Source organism: Choloepus didactylus, chromosome 2 (assembly GCF_015220235.1).
Source record: "Choloepus didactylus isolate mChoDid1 chromosome 2, mChoDid1.pri, whole genome shotgun sequence".
Lineage (NCBI taxonomy): Eukaryota > Metazoa > Chordata > Mammalia > Pilosa > Megalonychidae > Choloepus > Choloepus didactylus.
The window spans coordinates 18,801,613-18,827,800 of NC_051308.1; the positions used below are offsets into that span (position 1 = coordinate 18,801,613).

Consider the following 26,188-nt stretch of genomic DNA (forward strand, 5'->3'; position numbering starts at 1 on the left):
GAAGCAAGTAAAATGCCCCACGAATTTAGTACGTTGTAAAACCTCTTATAGAGAAGAGGAATCTAACAGGATCATTTCTTGGAATTAAGATGCAGCCTCCTCACGGCGCTGAACTTACATGCTCTTATATTTGACTATTCACCTCTACCTCTTCACCAGGTAGGCTGGCATGCAGGCACATGCAATAGCCAACAGGCCATCCTGCCCAATGCCAGGACAGGATACAGTTCTTTAATTAGGGCTCCTAAAAGGTGAAGGAATTATTGTAGACAAGCTTATAATTCCATTTGCTGTGTAATTAAATTATTTACATATATCTGTGTATTAAAAAATTCTATATATATACACACACACTCACGTTTGTATCTGAATAGATTATTACCAGAAGAAGGCAAGAAAATGGTCATAATGATTGATTCTGAAGAGAACTGGGGGTTTGGGATTTGGGAGTGGATGATACTTAATTTTCAGGATCCTTCTGCATTCTGAATTTTGTTGTTATTTGTTTTAGAAGCAAGAAGCTAAAGAATGGCAATTGGAAACAAAGCAATAATTACTATTATACTATACATCTATCCTTAGCTTTGACTACAAACCCCTCATGACAAGATTGCTAATTGGCATTTTCCAGTCCCTAGTGGTGACATCAGTGTTTTAGGCCAGCTTTTTTGTCCTTGTGGTTGGATCTGTCCCCTTTCTGGGTGTTTTTGATGAAGATTACCAAGGGCTTCCAGCCTCTTTCTGTAAACCTCTGAATAAGAGACTCTACTGGACACTGTTGATCACTTCTTCCTTGAAATACCTTCTCTTCTGGGTTCTGCTGACATTCAGCTTCTTGCTTCCTGTGGCTTTCTCTCTGTCTCTTTCTGTATTCATTCCATTTATAAAGGGCTCCAATAATAGGATTAATACCCATCCCATCCTGAATGCAGTAGGGCACACCTTAAGTGAAGTGACCTCATCAAAAGGTCCTTCTTACAATGGGTTCACACCCACAGGAATGGATTAAATTTAAGAATATGATTTTTGGGGGTACATACCTCCAAACCAACATACCAAGGGTAGATGATATTTATAGGCTTCGTTGGTTTACATTCGGAAAAAAAAAAAAAAAAAACTTCACCTTTTAAAACCAATTTTTTGGAAAGAAATCACATTGGTTCTATTTGGGACACATAACTGTTATTTGAGATAATTGATTGAAATGCAGATTCCTGGCTCTATCCCACAAAATTCCAATTCAGCAGTCTGGTATGGGAACAGGAATCCATTCATATTTATAAAGTACCTACAGAGCGCAAGGCATGGTTCTAGGTACTGAAGATACAGCAGTGAGTAAATGTCCCTGCCTTCGTGATGCACATATTTTGGTAGAAGAACTCAGACTATTTTTAAAATGTAAATTTATAACACGTCAGAGAGTGGAAAGTGCAAGTGATAAAGCACATGACAGGGATCAGATGAGCTGGGGGTGATCAAGGTGGTGATATTACTTTCTTAGAGAGGATGGCTGGGAAGGGCTGCCTGACCTTGAGCAGAGACCTGTAGGGGTAAGGGAGAGATCCATGTGCAAATGTGAGGGAAGAGCCTTCCAGAGAGAACAGCGACAGTGAAGGACCTGAGTCAGGAGTATGCCAGGTGTGTTCAAGGAATAGCCAGGAGGACAGGGTGGCTCGGTATGAGTGAGGGAGAAAGTGGCAAGAGACAAGGTCAGAGGGGGGCGGGTCAAGGTCATGGTAGGCCCTTATAGGCCATGGAGAAATGTTTTGCTTTGAATAAGACGTGAAGCCAATGGAAGGTTTCAAGTAAAGAAATTACATGGTCTGACTTGTGTTTTAAAGAAGGAGATAAAAGTAGAGACAGGGATGATAATAATCCTAGTGAGGAACGATGATGGCTTAGACTAGGGTGCTAAGTGCTGCGGGTGGTACTGACACAGGTGGTCTTTCACTACACTTGGAGAAATGGTAATCTAGAGAACTGTCTCCTAAATCTGGATGTACATGAGAATTACCGGAATTTCCTAAGCATCTTCTTGAAAGTATAGATTCCTGTACCTCATACTGGACCTACTGAAACAAAACCACTGGAGTGGGGCCCAGGAACCATCATCTTGCCACTAGTATAGCTTGTTTATTATCACGTACCCAGGGTTATTTCCGAACCTCCTTAGAGCCTCTAAATTATAGCTGCTTGAACAAGAAAGACATGTTATTATGACTAACCCTCCCTCAGAGAAGAACTGGAGAAGTTGGATAAAATATTTTAAAATGCTGTTTGAAAGCATCAGAAAGCAGCTAATACTGCCAGGCCTCAAAGCACCAAAATCCCAGAATAAAGGGAAAACACATGAAAGGAACCTTTCATTTCCTGGTGCCTCATCTTCTTGCAGAATTTGAGAATTCAAAGTGTGGATCATAGAAGTCAAACAGAAATCAGCAGCATAGCAGTTATGGTACACCAAGACATAGCATAGAAAACTGCTGAAAACCAAAGTAGATAGGAAATCATAAAAGTAGCCAGGGAAAAATGATACATTATCTTCAAAAGAACAACAATAAGAATTTATAACTGATTTCTCTGAAAGCCAGGAGAGAATGGAATGATATTTTCAAAGGACTGAAAGAATATACCTTTCAATTTAGATTTCTAAATGCAGTGAAAATACCTTTTAAAAAAATGAAAGCAAAATAAAGATAGTTTCATGCAAGCAGACCCACACTGAAAGAAACATTTAATGGGAGTCTTCAGACAGAAGGAAATTATCCTAGATGGATGCACAATAATTCAGCAAGGAATGATGAGCTTTAGAAAGAGTAAATATGTAGTTATATCTAAATGAATACTGACTGTTTAAAGCAGTAGGAATAATGTGTCATAGGGTTTTAACATATGTAGAATTAAAATTCATGACAATAGTTGATATGCCCAAAATATGATAAGGAAACAAATGGAATTAAGGTGTTAGAAGGTCCTTGCATTGTCCAAGAAGTGATAAAATTACCAATGAAAGTATATTCTAATAAATCAAGAATTCATGTGGCAGTGTCTACTCCTGGAAAAATAATAGAAGAATGTATTTCTAAAAAGCTAATATGGGGGAGATGGAAAATTTTTTAAATTTGATTAACCCATGAAAAAGCCAAAGAGATTAAATTAAAGAAACAAAGGTGTTATGGAAAAAGTAGAAAAGATTATTAAGATGGTAATATTAAACCCGAATAGAGCCATAATTACATTAAATGTAAATGGAATAAAATTCCAGTTAAAAGACTGGTGAGAGTATAAGTTGGCACAAGTGCTTTGAAAACCTGTTTGGCACTATTTTCTAAAGCTGACCCTATACATATTCCCCTCTTTGGTATATAACCAACATAAATGTATACAAATGTGCACTAAAAGACATAATCAGGAATGTTCATAGCAGTATTATTCGTAATCCAAACCACCCAACTGACCATCAACTGTAGAATGGGTACATAAATTTTGGTATAATTATAAAGTTAAGTACTGTTGGTTTAATTTCCCAGCTGCTAAAACAAATACCATATGGTGGGTTGGCTTAAACAATGGGAATTTATTGGCTTATGGTTTTGAGTCTACAGAAAGTCCAAAATCAAGGCATTAGCAAGGCAATGCTTTCTCTCTAAAAACTGTGACATTCTGGGGCTGACTGCCGGCATTCCTTGATCCTTGGTTTTTCTGTCACAGGTCATAGACATGGCAGCATCTTTTCCTTTCTCTTTTGGATTCTGTTGACTTCCAGCCTCTTGCTGCTCCCAGTAGCTTCTACTTTTGTGTTCAATTTCCTTTGCTTATAAGGGGTTCAGCCATATTGAACTACAGCCCACCCTCATTCAGTCTGGGCTCACCTTAACTAATAACATCTTCAAAGGTCCTAGTTACAAACAGGTTCACGCCCACAAGACCAGGGATTGGGACGTGAATATGTCTGTTGTGGGAGACTCTACCCCAACAACTATAAAGCAAGTGAATTACTGATATCTATCTACAACAGCCTGGGCAAATCTCTTGGATATAGTAATGAGTAAAAGAAACCAGATGTGAAAGAGTACATAATTATGGTTCCATCTTTATAAATTAAAAAGTAAGCTATGGAGATAGAAGTCAGCATAACGTTCGGGGGAGATGGGTAATGACGGTGAGAGGGCACAAGGGTGTTCAGTGTGGTGGTATATTCTATATGTTGGTAGAGATGGTTGTTACATGTGTGAATTCACCTTATAAAATTAATCAAACTGTACATCTAATCTTTTTACATTTAAAGAAATGTACATTATACTTCAATTCTTAAAAATAGTTTTGCCTAAAACCAAAAAAAAAAGAGAGAGAGAAAGAGAGGCGGCATGAACTTTTGAATTCAAACTTGGTTTCACATGATAATCACCTAGAAAAAAATTTTAATACGGTACAGTCACATTATTATGCAAATGTACAGTAACACAATATATAAGTATGACTAATGTTTAATTTGTATATAAAATTTCAACTAATGTCAGTCCCCCAAGAATTTAAATATTAGACAAGTATCACAATATTAATGCTGGCAGGCCAAGGGAACTATAAATGCAAAGTGGTAATGTTAACATTAGGTGGCAAACAGAAATAAAATGCTATTATGCCAAAATTAGTGTAGCTTTGTCAATTTTGAACTCTGGAATGACTTCAAGAATGTGTCTCATACAAATTGCATCATCCTCTACATTATCCTGTCCCCTCACTGTACAATATAATTCAGTATGTCTAAGGTTGAATCCAAGAATTATGTATTTTTAAAAACTCCCTTGGATTTCTGAAACTAATGGTCTTTGCATCATTGTTCTAGAACCAATTGTCCTTCATAAAGGAATAAGTGTATTCATTCTGTAAAAATATGTTTATTATTACGTATTATATACTAGGTTCTAAGGATATAAGATGAAGCAAAAGTGTAACAACCACACAAAGCTTAAGTCCTAGTGAAGATGTCAGACATTAAATAAGCAGTTACAATAAAATGCAGTTACGAGAAAGTGTCCTGTATGCTGTGATGAGTATAGGGCATTATGGGAACACGGATCACGGCTGCATCAGAGGGGACATATGAGCTCATACTCAGTGGATGGAAGGAAACCACCCACAGAAAGAGGAAAAAGGGAAGAGTGTTTCAGGAAACGGGAATAGCATCTGTTGAGACAAGAGCAGAGGAAGGAGCACACTGAATTCCAGGAACTGAAATGAGTTCAGCCTGCTTTAAATTCAGGGTATGGATGGGTAAGAGTTGGAGGCTAAAGCTAGAGGATGGGCAACGGCAAGAACCTGGCAAGCTTAGGAGGAATTTGGCCATTATCCTAAGGGGAAATTAAGGAAAGGGGAGAATCTCTCTGTCTCTAGTATGGAGAATGGAATGGATTTGGTTTGGGGAAGGAAAACCAGTGAAGAGAGAAGATTGATTTGATTCCTGTGGCAGTAGTTCAAGTGAAAGAGGATGGAGGCATGGACCAGGGTTGTAGCTGTGAGAGGAAGAAATATTTAGGAGGAATAATCTATAGAGCTTTGGGATGAATGAGATATGATGAGGCAAAAGAAGTTAAAAATGATTTCCAAGTATCTGGCCTAGGCAGAAATACGAATTGCAGTACCACACAGTGATGGAGAATTAAAGTGGAAGATACTGAGTTCAGTTTGAGAAGCTGGCTGGGCTATGAGGTATCTGGGAATGTGCAGGACAAGATGGTGCCAGAAGTGTCTTGACTAGAGAGTCATCAGTTGGGCTTGAAATCATGACAATAGATAAACTTGTTCAGTGACTGTTTATAGGACAAAAGGAAGAGGAACCAGAAGAGAACCCTGGGGAAATATCAAAAAGGTCTTGCAGAGGGCACCTAGAAGGATGAGGAGAGTTCAGAGGAAACCAAGGGGAATGTGCTAAGTTGGAAGCCAAGAAGAAAGTCTGTTTAAAGCAGGAACAGTCAACGTTAGAGGCGTCCAAGGGTGAGATGAAGTCTAAAAAACACCTGTTGGATTTAGCAACGAGAAGGTTGTTGGTAATCAGTCCGGGCGGTTAGAAGCAGACACTGGATTCGAGTGAGTTGAAGAAAGAGATAGGCGAAGACATGGGGGAAAATGGGTGCAGACACCTCTTCTGAAAGTTGTGCTATGAAAGAGGGATACTGATAGGAAAATGGGTTGGATAGAGATGCTTTCTTTTATTTTGGGGTTATGGTTGGAGAGTTTAAAATATTTATCAATGATTATGTAAAGGATCTAGAGGAGAGAGCAGATAATTAGGAGTGTTCCCTCAGACTACAGGTCTGGAAGCCTGAACTCTAGCCTGGCTGGATAGCTGTTTGAACTTGAGCATGTCTTTGAATGTCTGGCTTCAGCTTCCTTATCTTTAACCAGAAGGTTTCTCCACATCTGTGTTCTTTAAGCTGTCTCAGAGCACCCACATTTTAGCTTCAACCACAACAACTTGACCTTTCTCTTACGTGTTTTTAAATTAATTTTTATTTTTAACAAGGTAATACGTGTGCATCCTTTGGAAAAACAAAATAGTTCCAAAAGAATTAGGATTAAAAAAAAAAAAAAAACAGCAACTTCCACCCCACACCTCCCTACTCTTAGGCGTTCTCAGCTCTTGTGGACATTTCTCCTGGTATTTATGTCAATTTACCTAAGTTGTATTCTTATCTCAGTGTTCCTGAATGTAGACATCTATCGATTTCCATCCCATCCCACACCCACTTTCCCTGTTTCCGTCCCCTCCAGTATTACAATATCTCAATTTTTGGCTAATAGTTAAACTTGCATATGCTGTTCACCACTAAGCCAAATGGTGCCTGTGACTCTGCTTCCTTTTGTGACTGACCCTTCATTTTTCCTGGCATTATTTTTTGCCTCTTTTATCTCATTTACCTTGATTTCTGTTTAATGATTGCTAAATTTTTAAAATGTTCCACTATTTCATAAACCTATCAGTATTCTCCTAGTGCTTAATCCCAAGGCTTCCCTTGAGACTTCCTTCTAGAACCTGCTATGCTCCCTGGTCTCTGGGAGCATCACCCGGGGATGCCACCCCTGCCCGTCTGTATTGGGTGCCCTACTTCCTGCCTCCTGTCTTCCTCACTCCGGGCTTACCCCCCTCCCCGTTTTGGTGCAGCCTATCCTTATTTTACTCTCTCATTTGATTTATAGTTGGCTTGGTATAGAAATCTGATTTGAAAATAATTTTCCTTCAGAAATTTTAAGGCATTGTGCTAGTATTCTCAGCTGCCATTTTTGTCATTGACAAGTCTGACACTATTTTGATTTTTTTTATCCCTTGACCTATTTTGGTTTCTTTCTCATTGGAAACTTTCAAATCTTATCTTTAGTCCTTTATTTCACAAATGTGTGCCTGGTTTTGGTTCTTTCTTCACTTGTTTTGCTTGGTACTTGGTACTCTCCTTCAGTTCTAGGAAACTTTTTTGAATTCTTTCTTCTGTAATTTCTTCCACTTCATTTTCTCCCTCTTCTCTTTCTAGAGCTTCTTTTAGTTTGATATTGAACCTTCCAATCTTATCTCCCTGTCTCTCTCTCCTATTTTATAGGAAATTATCGTGACTTTATATTATAACAACTCTACTATTTTTTTTTATATTTCAGCTATCCTATTTTTAGTTTCCAAGATTATTTCATGGAATTTTTTTGTTGTTTCATAGGTGCAATTTTTTCTCTTGTCTTTCCAAGAAGATTCTCTCTCCCTCCACCTGTATAAAAATCGCCTGTCCTTCAAGTCTGTGCTCAAAATCCACATCTGTGAGGCCTTCCCTGACGGTCTGGCTCTCTCCACTGGAGAGGAATTCTACAGCATTAGTGTGACCCCACCACACATCCTCGTATTGCTTCCTGTTGAGGGATCAGTCTGTCTCCCCACTTGTACCATCAGCTTCTCAAGAGCAGGGACTATTCCCTTTTTCCTTATCAGCCACAGAGCCATGTCTAAAATTGTGAATATAGCAAGTGCTAAATAAGTATTTGTTGATTTGATTAAATGACAAGATATCCTAATCCCACCATGCCAGGCTATTCCAGTCAGGGTTCTTTAAAGAGTACCAAGAATGGCCAAGTAATGTGAGTGCAGAATCTTCATAGATATTTGCAATTTTTCCTTTATTTTACAGAATTTCATTTGCACCTAATTCAATAGCAGTTTTTTAGTGCCTTGCTTCTATTGAGTCTTTCTTGAAGCTCTCAGCTTAGTGTTCATAAAAACAGCAACATTATTTTCTCACTTTCCTCATTGATTTATGAAATAATTAATAGAATTATGTAAATCAAATAACAAAGAACAATTGGCACAAGCAGAATTGCAAAGCAAACACATCTGAATCTTGGGCTGCATATGGCTCAGCTGGTAGGAACTGAAAGGCTTGGGTGTGCTGAAGACTAACCTGCCAGCCTTGAGTACTTAGCCGGCCAAGGGCAACAGTGGGTGGATTTTACAGAGGGAATGAAGAGCATTAGGCTGTCAAGTCAGGTAAGTGGAAGTCAGTCAAGAGAGCTTCTACTGTAGTCAACTCTTTGTATACCAAGAAGTCTCCAACCAAGATGGATTTGTGCTCATCATCTTTCTTGGTTCCCCTTGCAATTAAGGACAGGCATGGGTGAGCCAGCTGACCCAGATCAGCGCAATTTTAGACAAGGCACTGTGGTTGATAAGGAAAAAGTGGAGTCTTTGGTCTTAAAACAGCACAAGGGTCATGGCCCTAGTGGCCAACCTGTTTGATCTTAGTAGAACCACAATCCACCCACCTGAGCTGCATTCCCTAGTCGTGAGTCCTCAAAGAGCCAACAGAGCTCCAGCAGGCAGAGTCTTGCCTGTTCCGTCCCCAGATTGGCACCCCGCTCCCCTCCCACTTCCCGTCAGCAACTTGGGCTGTCAATGCCCAGCCATGTCTATGTCCTTCTCCCCCTCTTTACTGCTTCTACAACCATCAGACTCTTTAGAAGTCAAACATAGATTCTGATAAAGGATGTACGCTGCCTAATTGGCTTTGGATGTTCCCTGGCACAACATGAATAATTTTTTTTATACTAAAGAGTCAGGTGGAACTTGAAAATCCTAGTGTGTGATATTGCCTTCAGCAAAACTTCTAAGTTAAAATAGTTGGGCATTAATAATAGGAAAGAATTTCCTGTTGGTCACACTTAAGGATTGGCATCACTTTATAGCCACTCTAATCACACACACAAAGGACACCATCTCTAATAACTGTCCCTGGGGGAAAGAACACTGTTCAGTGACAAGAGGTTCAGAAACACCACATAGAAAATGGAACTTCAAACATTGTATGACGTCACATGGCAAATGGAAAAGATTACCATATCGTTTAGAATTTCCATTGTCCCCCAAATGAAAGTTGCATCTATAGAAAGCCAAAATGGAATCAATTAAGTTGAATTCATTTCATGTTAAATTTAGCAATCTCTGAATGTTTTATCCGGGTGCTAGTTTGTTTAGAAACAGCGTAGGGCTCTGAAATCAGTGAAAGGGTGACTAAACTGTACCACTCTCCACAAAACTGTGAGTATGTTTCCTCTCCACCAATCTCCCAGGCATTCACACATTGCTTTATGAGTTCTCTGTTTCTTTTGTGTGGAAATCCCAGGGTTGAATTATGGACAAAGGCAAAGGTCATTTAAGAATGATAGCAAGAACAAACAACAAGATAAAATTAAGATTCCACCAAATGCCCTTTGACTTGTTTTTCCTTTCCCTTCTTTACTGCTGGATGTTCATATTAAGTGGCACAGGCTTCACTTATACCCCCATCCCCACCCCACCCCCAGTATATCTGGCTTATAGTGATGTCTTTTCTTTTGCTCTTCTGGCTATTGGGTTAGGCCTGAGTCTATTTATAAATCACTTTGTAAGCTGACTCCCTCCTCCTGGGCCAGCCCTCAACACTCACCTCTGAGCTCAGCCCTCCGTGAGCTGGGTTCTGCTCTCTGTAGACGCGGTGCTTCCTCACTTGTCCATCTGGCCTGGGCTCATCATGCCCAATGGGACCACCATCTTCATTTTCCCACAACAGTCAAACCAGTGGGCAGTTTTCTGTAGACCAAGCCTTCTCCCAGTGGACTCTCTCCATGCTCCCTACCCCTCATAGCCTTCTCTTGTTTCTTCTTCTTCATGTGGAAGGTGGACTGTCTTTATAAATGCTATTTCATATATCAATGATTCTTCCCCCTAAATTCAACCCATGGAACCCGAGGCATTGGAAGACTTTCTTCTAGCAATTTTCCCTCATGTCCCTCTCTTCTAAGACACTGGACTCCTGGATCTGCTGATTCCTCCTGTGCTGTACGCTTAGATGGGGCAGACACTTGAACTTCCCCATGGTGGAAAAATTTACTCCCAATGTGGCCCCATGGAGAAAATGTGTACATTGACCTCAGTTAACACTATTTATATGGTAGCCAAAGTGTAGCTAACTATGTCCAAGAAATAACTGTCCTTGCCTAATTGCAAAGACAACTCTAGTTCAGGGCAGGGTTTGAAAAGTACCTTTCAATGAGTTCCCTTCTAGTATCCATCCCTCCTCTTAAATAAAAAGGCCTAATGACTTCCTTCTCTTCCTAAGCAAGTGACAGAATCCCTCCATCAATCACCATGGAATTGGGGGTTCAGATCAGATAATCCCAGCATTACCTTCTGTGTAGAGCCATCAATTCCAAACTTAACATAAACAAGAGGAACAATGTTTCATCAGACCATTGTATGACAAGTTCTTCAATGGAGTAAAGCAATAGATTGAAGAGCTTTAATAGAGAAAATGCTTATAACAATAATAACAAATTTTTTAAAATCTACCTCTTCCCATATTTGCTAAAAAAAAAAAAAAATGGGTTTATATAGGGAAAAAAAAGGTCTGTCTCAACCCAAGAATATAATAACACTGCCTCTCTTTCCTTGTTTTAGGGAATGCTGTCGATTTTTTGGAGACAATGGCTTGACTTTGAAGGTGTTTTTTACCAGGCAGCACCCTTTGGTGTTCTTTGGACACTCACAAACTACCTGTACTTACATGCAATAAAGAAAATAAACACTACGGATGTCTCCGTGTTGTTCTGCTGCAACAAAGCTTTTGTGTTCTTGCTCTCATGGATCGTTCTCAGGGACAGGTTCATGGGAGTGAGGGTAAGTTCCTTATTATCTGTCTTCCCCCCTCACTCAGTCATGTCAACCAAAACCTGCCCATTGGCTTGCTTAGCTCCATGTGTTGGACCATAGCATAAGCTACTGACCACTTTACTTCCATTTGCAGCAGAAAAGGAGCCCGGCAGAGGGCCCGGTTCTGGGTGTGCCTTGTAAACCTTCTTGCTTGCAAACCATACTAGACAAGCATTCATTAAAGCACCTTTCATTTCAAGCATTTCAGTAAGCATTCCTTAAAGTGCGTGGCAAGTCGGAACCTGGCACTGGCAACGGGTTACTCTGCTCCCATCTCAGTATGCTCACTCCCTCTTTCACGGGTGGCTTTCCAGTCTGCAGTGTGTGCATGACTGGGACATCAGCTCTGGAGCTTTGCTGGTGCTGGCCGTCCTTCACCATCACAGTGGGGCCGGACACATTTGCACTAAACTGTGGAGGGACATTTTTATTTCCTTTCAGACCCCAGATGAAGGAAGGAATAAATTGTATCCCTTAAATTACTTCTCATTGTTACAACCAAGACTTAGTAAAATACATACTAAGCTAGTCAAATTTAGCTAATATTCATAATAGTTGTATAAAGTATGACAAATGAACTATCAAATATCAGCTGAAAAGTAGAAGGACTTGCCCTGAGTAGAAGAAACTGGTGACATTTTAGCGGGGACCAAATCCTGGTGGCTTCTGCAGGTCTCCCACTGGTGGCCAGGAGCAGCTACTGCTTCCTCATCCTTTGGCCGCAAATAAGGCCAAAGGCAGATTCTGCCATGCAGTTAGTTCTCTTGTTTTGTAGTCAGAGTGCATTGCTGGTTTATCCTGCATCCTCAGACCACGTGGCCCCAAGATTTCGCTTGATGGACTGTCCCATTAGAGCCAGTCCCGTACTGGCAACCAGCAAGGAGCAAACTCCAGGCCCTCCACTGTGTCCTTCTCTCATTGTCCTGAAAACAATGATATAATCCTAATTGTGGACTCACGCCCACCTAGTTACTCTAACAACAGTGGGGAAATGAGTCAACAGCTGAATAGTATTTTTAGCTTGCAGTGGGGGAAAATTTGTTTTGAGACGGTGTTAATTTTGGAATAAAAACTTAACTCACTGTGCTACCACCCAGAAAAGCTTTCAGCAAATAAATAATCTAATACATCTCTGCAAGAAATGCAGGTCCTTCCAGCAGTAGTCTACCCAACAACCTGCCTGATTTGACACAGAAGACTCGGATGCTTTATGCCCTGTTGCCACCAGTTCATACCCTTTATTTTGAAGCAGAGAGCCAAGAGAATTCATGGCATATTTTGGCATAATTCAGATGCTGAACCCATGTCCCAAGCAAATTCCAAATGAGACCCTGTTACTGTGAAGAGACGCTTCAAAGCTATTTCTGTACCTAAAAGCAGAAGAAAACAGAAATTTGTTGAGGTTAAAAGAAGGAGGTGCAAAAAACTTGAAGTACGCCTAAAATCATAGGGAGCAAGATGGCACTTTGAGAACTTTGCTTTGTTGCTATAAATGGGTAAGAGGGTTTATTTTACTCCTAGCATCCCTGAACTCTGATATAATTCCGCGTACTGGCCACATGTCCAGCTCAGCCTCTGCTGACCACTGACTACTGAACCAAGCTTGTGTTGAAGGCCTCCGGCACCAGGCCAGCACTGAAATGAGGCTCCGAGGAGCCGAGGTTGGTGATAGCACTGTGTAACCTGTAAAGAACTGTGCAATTGTGGGTGTCTCTAATAATCATGATTCTTCTTAGGAGTATGTAATCTAAGATCATCCCACTGCACGTGGTGGTGGATTTTCTTCTTCTCATCTTCAAGCATTCAGAGAAGTAGCAACATCTGAGACACCAACAACTTCCCAGAGTAACTGAATGTTTTCCCTTACATAGGTGGAAATTTAAGTCCAAGATAATACCCAATTGGTGGTACTTGGGATGTCTCAGACTTCTCTCAGACAGCTGGGTCAGGTAGTATCTTGCACTGGATAATTCTCAAGGATTAAAGGGAATTGACATGGTTCCCCATCCTGGAAAGTTGAACATTCAAGCTTGAGAATGTTACAGACATAAAGAACACGTCAGAAGCCTAGCATTGTGCTTGTGTAGCAGATTGCATAGAGTACTTGTGTTAAGACTCAAATCACAAGGGTTGCGGATGCTGGAAATCACCAAAAGGCCCAGGTCATGCCAGCCAGATTCAGAAGGAAGCAAATGTATTTTATAATAAATGCTTGGGAGATCCCAGCCACTATTGGTATCAGAGGGTGAGAGACACTGCACGGTTGTCTGTGTGAAAGCAGTCCAAGCTCGGTCTTGTTTTACCTTTTCACTCTGCTTATGTGTGCTTTTTATATTTGTCCTGGCCTTCCAGGCTCAGGGAGTCTAGTGCTTTATTCTATATTCAAGTAACCAGCATCTTGGCTCCACTGTTATAAGGTGTTGGACCTTGAGCAAGTAACTTAAGATCTCTGAACCTTAGTTATCTCATCTTTGAAATGGACAGAGTATTAATACCTACCTTAGAGAATAGTCCTGAGAAAAAAGAACATATGCGTGTCTGGCATGTAAAATTCAATGAATATTCTTTCTTCTCAATGTTGTTATTATTCCTTCTCAACAGAAGGAGTTGATGGATCAGCACCAATTCTTTTGTTGACAATGTCAGAAGTTGACTAAAGTGAGGTTGTTTTGTAGTAAAAGGAGCAGGGGAATGAGAGCAAGTGGAGATCTGAGGTCACCAAATACTGCCCCTCCTATAGCTGAAGCCCCCCAGCTGTGGTCAACCATTGGATGGAGAACGGGTTGACTGGGTGAGGCTATCCTCGGCCCACACCTCTGGGAAGACTGAAGATGGGATTCTCCAATTTTACAGCAACGATTCATAACTGTCGTCACAGTTATGAATCATCTAAGGGGGCCTCAAACCCCAGCAGCACCTTCCTGGGGAATGTGCACTTTTTCCAAGATCAGTTCCCTGTATCAATCACATGTCTACTGATGTTTTCAACAAGTACGTGATTTAAGTGTTTTAAAAGGGGAAATCCCTGAAGGGTAACTGCAACTTTCTAATCCTGAGTCCCTTTTCTTTGGGAGTCTGTCCCCTCCAACCAGAGCAAGGCGGGTGGGGCACACAGAAGTTGGGGCCTGGTTACACACAGGCTGGGACCCCTTTCTGCTTCTCTGAAATGAGAAGGATGAATAGGAGATCTCTAAATTCCCTCAAAACTCCAGTATTTTTTGAGTCTGGGAACAGTGTAGGAGTTAGAAGGGAAACTTTTGGAGGAGGTATATGTAAAAACTAGCCTGTTCTTTTCCTTCTCCAAAGTGTTCAAACTGTAGAAAATCTAAATTGTATCACAGTTGGGATTCTTTTTGGCAGAAGGTATGCAGCCCATCCCATTTTTAGCAAGCAGCAGGAGCACTCCTAGGCTGAAATGTGTTTAGACTTAAATGTGCTATGCCCAGCCCTCCTGATTTTTTCCTTCATGCTTAAGGGTTTCGCTCCCTTCCCTTTCAATCTGTCACCTAATAGGGAGCAGCAATGACCTGGGGGGTCAGGGGCATATCTGTGTGACTCTGGATTGAGGATCCCGGGAGCGAGCAGGTCGTGACAGTGGCTCACTACACTAGGGGAGGCCACCATTAAGAGGTTAGATGGCAACATGGACTCTTCTCCCATGCCTGGATGTCTTCCTCATCTCCAGCTAATTTTCTCCCAGAGCAAGTAGAGATGGCAGCTCTCACCCATCTTGTTCTCAGGGTCTTTGTACCCATAGGTCTGAATCCCCAAGCCTCCCGAAAACTTGTTTTAGAGCAAATCAAGGGGACACATTGGAAGGGGCGGGGCAGGAACGTGGAAATCAGGGAAATTCGCTTGTCTCGATTTCATACTCAGACTAAGCATTCTCGCCCTAACACCAAGGCGTGTGAGGTGTGGGGTACGTGAATCCAGAGGATAAACGTGGCCGAGCTTCCTGAGAATTCCTTTTAGTTCAGGGAAATATTTGTAACATGTAAATTGTGTACATATTTTTTTAAAGATAGAACTGGGATCTCCAAAGGAATTTCAAGCTTGAGAAAGGACTTTGGGGGCTGTGGCCCCAAACCCCCAAGGTATGTTTCAACTGTGTTCTGCTGTTAGGGATATTTCAAAGAAAAGGTGGAAATGGACGGGGTGAAGACTGCGGAGCGAGAGTGAGGGGGGAAGCTGCCACCCAGTACCTCTTGGGAAGGGCCCCAGGCACAGAGCTGGGGACCCTGTGGGGCTCTGCTGTCCAGGTGAGGGGGGTTGATCCTGTGACTTGTGGCTGGGGCCACCTAAAAGAAGGAGACCCCGAGATGTGGACAAAGGGACTGCTGACCCCTAGTGACGCCCTGTCAGGGTGAACTCACAGCATCCTCATCTCTCAAATCTTTATCTCCTTGGCTTACCAAAAGGTTTGTGGCCAATTCAAGCTCTCTCTTTTCTTATACCCCCCAGCCCCTTCCCCTAGCTCTTCTGCACAGCACAGCTCAGGCTAAAGCTTCTAACTGGTTAATATTTAATATCAATAGAGAAGAGAGAGAAAGTGGTTGGAAATCTGCCCTATAAGTCTTCAGAAAAATATAACCCCTTGCTCTCCTTCATTTCCTCAAACTTCTGCCCTAAATTTTGAAAGACTCACTACCTTTAGAGATGCAGCAAATGACCTGAAATTTTGCTATTTCCTTTCCTCTCCTTCTCCCTCCCTTTCTTTTATAATTATTTTTCCAGCTATTTACCTCTGATACCTAGCCAGGTTGAACTGTTTCCAAGCAGTATCTTGTATTCTGTGTGTCATCTAGAGCAGAACCCACCCCTTTTCCCTGCCCAGTTTGTCACTTACCACTTACTTTTTCTCCTGGAAAAAAAAAATTGCTTGCTGTCTTGCTGTCTGTTTCCTTCCCTTAATGAACAGTTGTATGTAATACACATGGTATTTGAATATGAAATATACGTATATATGTCATGCAGAATGATGCAGCTGAGTAAAAGTGAATTTCTAAATGAGAAAGAACAAGTAGACAAATTAGGGCCTGGTGCTTCTCCAGTAAATGATAATCACTTATTCTCTCAAAGGGCTCTTGAAAATAATGCATGAGACATAAACTAGAAGAAGTGTATAACTCAGATATATTGTGTGGGATTCAACCACATTACTTTCACTAACCTAAAAAGTTTGAGTGTACACCGCCAAGGAAGCCTCCATTTAAATGTAAGAGTATAGTTGACAATAACTTATGTGAATCATACTTTCATGTGTGTATATATAAGCACTGACTTTGCAATAAGACAGTCCTGAAATTTGTGTCCCTTCTTTGCCCCATGTCAACTGTGTCACCTTGGGTAAGTTACCTAACTACTCTGAACATAAGTTTCCACATCTATAAAATGAGGGAAATGATACTCTCTTTTGAGGATAACATGAGAAAATACTTAGAAAACACTTGTACAGTGACTTCTCAGTAAATGTTAGCTATCTGATACCCTTATAGGTAGCTGAAGTCAATTTTGAATGATCTGCAAAAAGGACAAAACTCTTAGTAAACCTGAGTTTAAACTTATATTGCACACATAGGACCTGCCCTCCCCCATATTTTACTGACAACACTCTCTCCCACTTCCCACCCCAAGAGAAATTTATATAGCCCCATGACTACCCACAAATTAGTTCTTATTATTTTCTGTGCCAATGAGTTTGGGAAATGTTATCCCAGATAGTTTATCTTTGGTTTATTCCCAGTACTTTACTTTGTTCAACAAGAATGGGTACATCTCCCTGGAGCTTCCATTCAATCCGAGAAGTCTGTAGTTGTCCAGTAACAGGATAGGGGGTGAGGGCATGGGGAGAGGGCCCTGCAGCAGCCAAGGAGAGGAACCGAGGCTCCAGGTTTAGGATGGCGTTTGTAGCTCTGGATGTCAGAGTCCACTGCTGGAGTGTACAATAGGGAAAGGGTCTGCTGTCCTCATTGTGCCCTCCCTGTTGGGATATGAAATATATAAAAGTAAGATCATTTGAGGCACTTTCAGAAGCTTGGGGAAAAGCTAACAGATCTTTTCCAGGTACTGGCGTTGTCCACCAGGCCTTATCATGACCAAACAACCTGTGGATGGAATTATGACCACAAGAATCACAACAACTGGCCACCAGTTTATGCTCTGATGCTAAGCCACACCTCCACTCGTGCTGTCACCTGGTTGGGGCTCTCAGGTCATGCTAAAGCTTTGCTCAGCAATCCCTCTATGCAGCAACAAAAATTTAGACAGGACCAACTTTTGCCCATTATTATCCAAAGGATTGAAAAGGAAGCCCCACTTTGCCCTCAGAAAATTGAACTTGTAGGAGCATTTCTAGCTCATTGTCACATGTGTGGCTCCTCCAACTCCTTGCTGCTTTCCTGACCGCCGTTCCCTCCTCCCGTCCAGATCGTGGCAGCCATCCTCGCCATTGCTGGCATCGTGATGATGACCTACGCAGACGGGTTCCACAGCCACTCCGTGATCGGCATAGCACTGGTGGTGGGGTCGGCATCCATGTCTGCCCTCTATAAGGTACGCACACGTGGAGCGGGCTCCCTGAGCTCGGGCTGCCTTTCTGTGACAGCACAGCGGGTCTTGGCAAGGCTGGTCCATTACTTCTGGGGAGACTTTGGTAGGGGCCTGTGAGCAGTTGCTGTCAATGTGCATGAGGCAAAGGGAAATGTCTGCCAAATGCAGTGCCAAGGCATGCAGCTGCTCTTGGCTTTGGCTCTTGGGATTTTTCCATCAGTGGCCATATGTTTGCAGCATATCAGCTAAAGTGGGTGGAGTACCGGATTAGCAGAGTCAGATGAGTGATTTAACTGTTCGGCAGGGAACTGAAGAAGGATTAGGGGGCCCTAAATGGCTGGCTCAGTGTTTGGTCATATAATTTCCTACCAGATTGGACATGAAGATACGACTCTCTGGTTCAGCTTTGCCATTTAAATAATTTATTTCTCATATTTGTGGCCACCAGTACTCAGCATGAATCTATATGTGTTTCAAGCATTGTCTGTAGACAGAATAAATAAAAGCATAACTACTATAATACATTGATAAGAAAATATTTTTGACCAACAAAAAAGTTGGGAACCATTAAAACCCAACTGCAGGTCCAGATGAAAACAAATTTTTATTCCCATTTGCTGGCCCCTTGCACAGTTTCCTCCCCTACTCACTAATGCCCCATGGATGCTCTCTGCTTTCCCCTCCCCTCTCTTCCTTTCTCCTTCTTAGGTCCAAAGTAGAGTATGAAAATTTTTTCTGGTCTCTAAATCTGAGATGGGAAACTGACCTGGAGGATTCAATGAGAAATGAGATTTTAGCTTTGAGATTTATTGACCATCATTGATTCAGACAGGAGGATGATAGGAAATTAAATACTATAGAAAACTATAAGAAAATGAATTTTTCTATCTCTGTAAGTAATATATTTTATGGATTTGGAAAATGAAATAACTGTACTTTCCTATACTACATTAACTCCCTGCAGTCACTGCCAGAGAGAGAGAGATTGAGAGGGTACACATCTCACAAGGGGATGCAATATTCTGGCCCCATTTTGAGACTTCAAAGCCACTGTCCAAATGCAGAAAATATTAAAGGGTCACCCAGACACTCTGCTATCCTCAATTAACCATGCCCTGATGAGAAGCAGAGAGCATAGAGAAACACAATCTACAATGGACACAAATAGTCTGATTTAAACTTCAGTTTCTGTTTCTTCTACTGCCTAATCTTTGTTCATAAGAGCTAATGAAAGACTGAAAGCTATTCATTTCCCTTTCCATATTTCTTGCACATATGCCCGCAAAGACGTGAAAGCATTGTGAAATAGCTGAAAAAGGAGAAAGCAGGAAAATTAGGAGAGGCAGCAATGCAGAGTCTCAAATTGGGCCCCTAGTTCCGTAACTGTCAATAGCTCTTCAAACATAGACTGGAACCTTCTGTCTTTAAAGTCAGCTTCCTGGACATTTCCTTTTGTCCCTCTCCTCCTGGCCTTCCAAGAGTTTGAAGTACAGGTACAAGAAATAAAATTTGGGGGCAGTCCACTAAAACCCTTGCCATTTCCCGAAGAGGGCAGTGGAATGGAGCAGAGATGAGTTATAAGTATTAAAAGCCCTCCAACTTCTATTTGTATAAAATGTCTTTGCAGCCCTTTTTCTTTGGGGGCAAACTGTGTTGCACAAAATCAGAGTCAATTTTAGGGATCCTTGAAAAGCATGTGTCTTCATGGTAGATGTTTCTAATTTATATGGTTTCCTCATTTTCAGCCTCCCTGAAGTTGATTTATGATATCATGAATGTAACATAGGCAAGGCAAAGCATAGTGTGAAAACCCTCATTACTGAACATGCCCCCTCCATAGCCAGAGGGTAACTCTCCATCATGTTGCTATTTGGATTTGAACATGTGTACAACTGAACATAGGTCCAATCCCCGCGCCTTCACTAAAAGCACAATATGGTCAGATTTGCTTGTAATATAGGTGTCAGTCCTGTGGTCCCACCCCAGCTTTGCCAAATGCACTCTGCTTAGCTCATAAAATGTTGAAGCCTGAGGTAAAACTTCACCCCCTACCTATTCTGTTTTCTCTTGCAGGTTTTGTTCAAGCTTCTCCTCGGCAGTGCTAAATTTGGAGAAGCTGCCTTATTTTTGTCCATTTTGGGTGTGTTTAATATCATCTTCATCACCTGTATTCCTGTCATTCTCTACTTTACCAAAGTGGAATACTGGAGCTCTTTCGATGACATCCCATGGGGAGACCTTTGTGGATTTTCAGTTCTCTTATTGAGTAAGTGGCAGCCACCATGTTGGAATCCCCAGAAGCCAGTGGCTGACAGAGCAGAATCTGTGCACAGTTTATAGTGGTTCCAATCACCACCACCCCTAAACACACACACACCCCACCCCCACTTTGCAAGGCAAAGGAAAGCCTTGGTAATGTGGACATTCAATTCTAAGTTCAGAATCATAGTCACTCTAGTGGTAACAATGTTCACTGCTACTCTGAATAATAATAGCCAGATGTCCGTTCCTTATGGGGCTGGTGAGGAGTTGATAAATTAATACCTGGGGAGCCCTTAGAGCATCGCCTGATTAATGTCAGTGTTCGATAAATATTATCAATGATCATTGTTATTAGTGTCATCATCACTACCATCACTTCTGGCATGGAGCTTCAGGGAGCTCAAAGATGTAAGGCTACAGCTAGACAGAAAAGCAATCAAGAATGTGCCTCACCAGTTCAGTCTTTAAAAAAAAAAATCATGTCCCAAAGCTCTTACTCATAGAGTCACCCCAGAATCATCACTAGCAAGAGAGAAAAGCAAAGCTAGTTAGCTGGTCCCAGTTCCTTTTTCTAGTGCCTTCTCACCAGTTAGCTTTTCTGAATTTTCCCTTTTTCAAAGCTCAGGGAAGAGAGGGGGCTGAATATTCAGGGTGTTTATCCCTAATCTCCAAGCCGTGGAGCCCTTGGAAGAACCCCAAGTTGCTCAATCAAAGCGAAAGGGAATTGTAATTCATATGACTCCAGGCTCATGGGAGAAACTGGTGTGCAGAGTCCACTTTCTCTGGCCCATCCTATAACCCAGGGAAGGGGGAAAGTACAGAGCTGGTCACGAATAATTTAAGGACAGTATATTCAGATGGGAAGAAAGTAACCATTTTTTTTATTCTTTTTTCAGCATTCAATATTGTATTAAATTTTGGAATCGCTGTTACCTATCCCACCCTGATGTCCCTTGGAATTGTCCTCAGTGTACCTGTGAATGCAGGTAAACTTATATAGCTTCCTACATCTGTTTGTAAAAAAAATTAAAAATACACACATGCACTCTCACATACACACTCCTATGTATTCTTGCTATGCCTGGTATAGAATGCATTCTCACTTAACCTTCTGCAAAGAAAAAAGCATTTAGGAAAGATGTCGATGTGTGTTATATAAACAGTATTTTTTTCCTACTGGATTGATTTTCACTTATCACACCAAGACACAGAAAGAAGTCTAAAGCAGTCTCGATTCTAACTAGTGTGGGGATCAGAGATGGACAGCATTCGTATTATTAACAAATGTAGAAAAATATGAAGTAGAAAAAGGTTTTTAATTTTTGCAAGTGACTTTCAGGGGGAAAACTTTTGCTCAGGGTATTCAAGGTGTGACGTAGAAAAATGTCCACAAACAGTGAACATTATTATTTTCCTCTCTATCCTCAAAGAGAGCCATTCGCCTAGTTCCTGGAGACCATACTTCGTTTTCTGCTGAAGACTCGTGTCAACATGCACAGTTGACGTCTTCCACAGCTTCCCTTCTTCATCACCTCTCCAGCCTTTTCCTGGCCCATTCTGGAAATGGATTCTGTATGAATTTGGGGTCTCCTCCCCAGAATCCCCAACCTTACACTTGGGCCTCTCCTGTCCGACCTGCTCTCTGCCAGGGAAGGGTCTGTGGATCATTTCTCCCCAAAGCACTCACGTCCTCACCTCCCAGCAGCTCAGAAACTCCCCTCGTCCCTGGCACAGCTTCCTCCGAATACTCCCACTTCCAGATCATTCAAGAGTTATCCTCCCAGGGAACTGCAAACCCTTGTCCTATTAAATATGGTGCTAAATAGGCTCAGAAGCACAGGCAAAGCAGCTCTCGGGTTTTCTTAGGTTTTCCTAAGCCTGTCCCCATGTTTTGGTTTCCTGCCCCACATAGTCCACGGCGTCCTTTTTTTTATTATTCAGTTTTATTGAGATATATTCACATACCCTACAATCATTCACAGTGTTCAATCAGTTGTTCACAGTACCATAATATAGTTGGTATTTTTTAACATTTTCATTACTCAAAAAAAAAATGAAAATAAGAATAAAAATACAAGTAAAAAACAACACCCAAAACATCCCATCTCCCTCATCTCCCCCTATTATTCATTTAATTTTTGTCCCCATTTTTCTACTCATCTGTCCATACACTGGATAAAGGGAGTGTGAGCCACAAGGTTTTTGCAATCACACAGTCACACCGTGTATTGGAATAGCTGGAAGGAAATACCTGAAACAGTTGAACTGCAACCCACATTGTCTTGTAGCCTCTCCTGGCCCTAGTAGAAGGAGCGCCTTCTGGGGGCACCGGGGAAAGAGGCTGGCCTGGGAGTGGGTAGCTGGGCTCGGGGCAGCTCACCCTCTCTCTGGGCCTTAGTTTATCTACCCTGAAAATGATGGTTGTACCTACCCTTGGTGCCCCAGCTGATTGAGAAAAAAAGGGAATAATCTATCAGACAGAAGTTTGAAATGCGTAAAGCACCTGAACTCCTGGGGAGTTGGTAAAAACTCCTCCAGCCCGTCAGTTTCCGGAGAATGCAAGCTTTTAAAACCTGTGAACCCTCTCAACTGGAAAGCTGCAAAATGAGAGTGACCGGGTTGTCATTTTGTCTGGAATGCAAATGATTGGGACTAGTTATACTGCTGGTCTCTGATATATAAGGGACTGCTTCACAGAGCCAAGAGGAAAACTTGTGATAAGAGAGCTACAAGAACAGACAGTGAATCAGATCGTGGCTACCCAAGGGGTAAAGCTTAGGATTCATTGCCTATGAGTCGGGAAAGCTGCGGAAGGGCCCAGCTTGCAAACAGTCTGTTCAGAAAACTAACTTATCAACAGACTCCCCCTACATTTTGCTCTGTGCTTTATTTATAGTCACATGGGGCTCTTATTGCTAGAAGGCATATTCTAGATCATTCTTACATAGACACTTCCATCGATCCTATCGTAGAGCCTGCTGATTGAGAGTGAATCGGAATCATTTATTATTTATCTGTTGTTAGTAGCCCTTTTGTGAAATTATGGTGCCTCTTTTAGTCCACTATAAACCAGAAACACTTTAATTTTTAATATTGGCAGCTCATTCTATTAAATCAGCAGATGGGGTAGTCAGCTGGCAGTCGCATGACCTGCACCAGCAAGAGCTCGAAGGTAAGGGAAGGCTCTGCTGTGACGTGTAGTTAATTAGCAGATCGCTGCTTCTCTCCTCCAGTCTGAATGTGACTCCTTCTCTTGACATATTATTAAATTGGTTTTGTGTGGTTTTTTTTTCCCCCTCTTACTCTTTGTTTGCCCACTGTCTAAAGGAGGTGAATACTAACAGAGTCAGGAAAGGGAGAGGAAAAGGAGGCAGAAGGAAGTTGGGGAAAATGGAGGGAGAAAGTGACGGGCCAGCCCACAAACTACGTAGAAAAACAACCCCTGCCTCTGGAGAACTGTTGGGCAGTTGTCTAGCAAAAAGTTATGGATATTTCAAAAAAAAGTCATGCTTTAAAGTCAGCAAACCCTCTTTAATAAAATGACACAAAATAAAGGCAATCTGTTTCTCTCTTGTGTAGAAGGCAGGATCCAAATTTGTTTTGTTTGGTTTGATTTTAAAAGAGAGAAAGAAAGTAAGAAAAAAGAAAGAAGAAACCCTTAACCTCACAGTGCTTTGATCTTTTGGCTATTAAGAGAATGATGATCTGGATTTTTATTAACTGGCATGAGTCCTATTTCTCATTTTGTTTCACTGTTACCCGATGTGAGTCAAGAACAAGCCATGCGCCCAGTGAGTTTTTAATAAGCTTTAATAGATGGTAATGGCACGGTGGCAAGAGACTTACATTCAGAATCCCCTGTGGCAGAACAGGAATTTATATTTATTTTCTTAAAAGAAGCAGTTCAAGTTGAGTCTTCAAAACATATGTTCACATATATTGTAAAATAATGTTTTCAAATTATAAAAATAAAATTTCATTGTAGAAAATGTGAAATGTACCAAAAATATAAAGAAAGCAATAACATTTTTCAATATCCTGCCACCAAGAGTTGGCCACAATTGAACTTAGGTGTGTATATATATATATCTCCAAACTGCCATTCATTTATTTTTTTTCTCTCACACAAATCAAGGTTTGAACTTAGATGCCATTTCACTTTTGGAAAGTAAAATACAAAATGCAAGGACTCATACCAGAGAGGCTTGATAAACTAAGGGTGATTTACCAGAGGCAACCCCAACTCACCCAGAACAAAATCAGACCGAGGAAGATTCTGTGGTCAGAGAAGGCCACCAGCCCACCAGGCAGAGAAGGATGCTTGAGGCCTCGCCACTCTGTAAATGGTATTTGCCTTCTCTGTGTGCTGCTGACAGGACTCTCCCTTTCAGTAACCCAAGTCTCTGTCTCTCACACAGTGGTTGATCACTACACGAGTAAGATAGTCTTCAACGGAGTCCGGGTGATTGCCATCATCATCATCGGTCTGGGCTTCCTCCTCCTGCTGTTGCCGGAGGAGTGGGATGTCTGGTTGATCAAGCTGCTCACCCGCCTCAAAGTGAGGAAGAAGGAGGAGACAGTGGAGGGCAACGCAGACTCAGGCTCAGGGCTGCAGAACAAGAGCAGGAGAACGCGCCCTTCCTTTGCCCGCTGATGCCATTTCTCTAGAACTCTGTGGTGATTCCCTCATGTTAGTGATTTGGAGGTCTTTTCCTGACAGGAGGAACCTAAGTTTGGTAAGGTGTATATACCTGTACAGTTTTGGTAATCTGCGGTAAGTCACATGGTATTTATTGGCATGTCCAATTTGCTTGCACTTTTTCCACTTCAGACCTTTCACTTAAGGGTACCGCTTCAGTATGAAAGAGGAAAAACAGAACCTCTCGGCTCTTTTTAAATGAATGTCAAGTATGTTAAAATTATCCTTGCATAGATTGTTTTGGATGACAGATATTTTTGACAAGCCAGGGCAAATGTTGTGAATCTTAGCCACTGAAAATTACATTGCACACTGTGATTATTTTTCAGCTATGGTAGGTTATCTTTTGTTTTTACCAGAGCTGTACTCTTAATTTTAAGGAATTTCAACGAACCAAAAGATAATTGTAAGTTAATCTTGATTATGGGTGGGATGTGAAGAGGTGAAGCAGAAAAAGGTAATGGACATCAAAAACCATCTAATATAACTAATCTGGGGATGGCAATTGGAGGGAGACAGGCCTTGCACAAGGTAATAGGAAGAGAAAAATAAGTCCAAGCCCCGGCCGGCTTGCTCTCACGTGTCTGTATTAGATCATGCAAGAGAGATTTCAGTGCCTTCTACAGAATTTTCGTCTTTACTTATGTGAAGCGAGGTGACATTATAAGTCACTGGCGCTGTCTTATAATTTAGATGTAGAAATCTTTAGAAATAAATAATATATATATGTGTGTGTGTGTGTGTACAAAAATGACAAAGTTGATGACTCGTTTATAATGGAGACTCGGTTCGTAATGTAACATATGCGTATATGGTGGACTATCAGGAAGTGAATTGCTGGTTGCTTTTACTTCATGATCAAGATCAAAAAATTATTTACTGAATCCGTAAACCTTTTTATGAAACTTTTAAGCACCAGGCTGTTTACTTACACACTTTAGGTCTGCCAGAAAATTCTATCTGTGATAGATCTGTAAAGAGGGACAAGGGGGTTAGAGTTTACTATTTTTGAAGTTTACATTGTTACATACGAAATGGAAATATTATTTTGAAATGTTGTCATAATCCAATGGTGCATTCTGTAACCATGGAGTCTTTTGTTTCATGGGGGAAAGGGGCAATCATGACCTGAACTTTTTAGCAAATTATTGTTCTCAGATTCCATTACCTGTTTGGCCAAACAGATTAATAAAATATTTAAAAAGAAAAAGTTAGTGCCATTTTGTTACCTTCTTGCTATACCGGTTTCAGTTTGCTGGTTCTGATACGGCTTGAGTGTTCCAATTCTTCTCTCACGGCAGGCACCACCTTCCTGTACCTTCAAGGTAGGCAAACCCACTAAAACCACCTCAAGTGAAGGAAATTCTTGTTAAAATGACGAAGTTGAATTTCACAAAAGTGAAATGCAGGATGAACAGTCAGCACTCACAAAATTTCAGTCTCGAGGCCACTTTACTCTC

At 41.4% G+C, this 26,188-nt stretch overlaps 1 protein-coding gene across 1 annotated transcript in view; it reads left to right on the forward strand.

Annotated features, from left to right (window-relative positions):
- Positions 1 to 25,931, forward strand: part of SLC35F3 (solute carrier family 35 member F3) — a 463,234-nt gene extending 437,303 nt beyond the window's left edge. Inside the window, 6 exon segments of the mRNA XM_037821187.1 lie at positions 10,967 to 11,022; positions 11,025 to 11,185; positions 17,645 to 17,770; positions 19,841 to 20,033; positions 20,926 to 21,015; positions 24,448 to 25,931. Coding sequence (XP_037677115.1) covers positions 10,967 to 11,022; positions 11,025 to 11,185; positions 17,645 to 17,770; positions 19,841 to 20,033; positions 20,926 to 21,015; positions 24,448 to 24,683 — 862 coding nt within the window. The 3' untranslated portion in view covers positions 24,684 to 25,931.
- Positions 25,932 to 26,188: the final 257 nt, after the last annotated feature.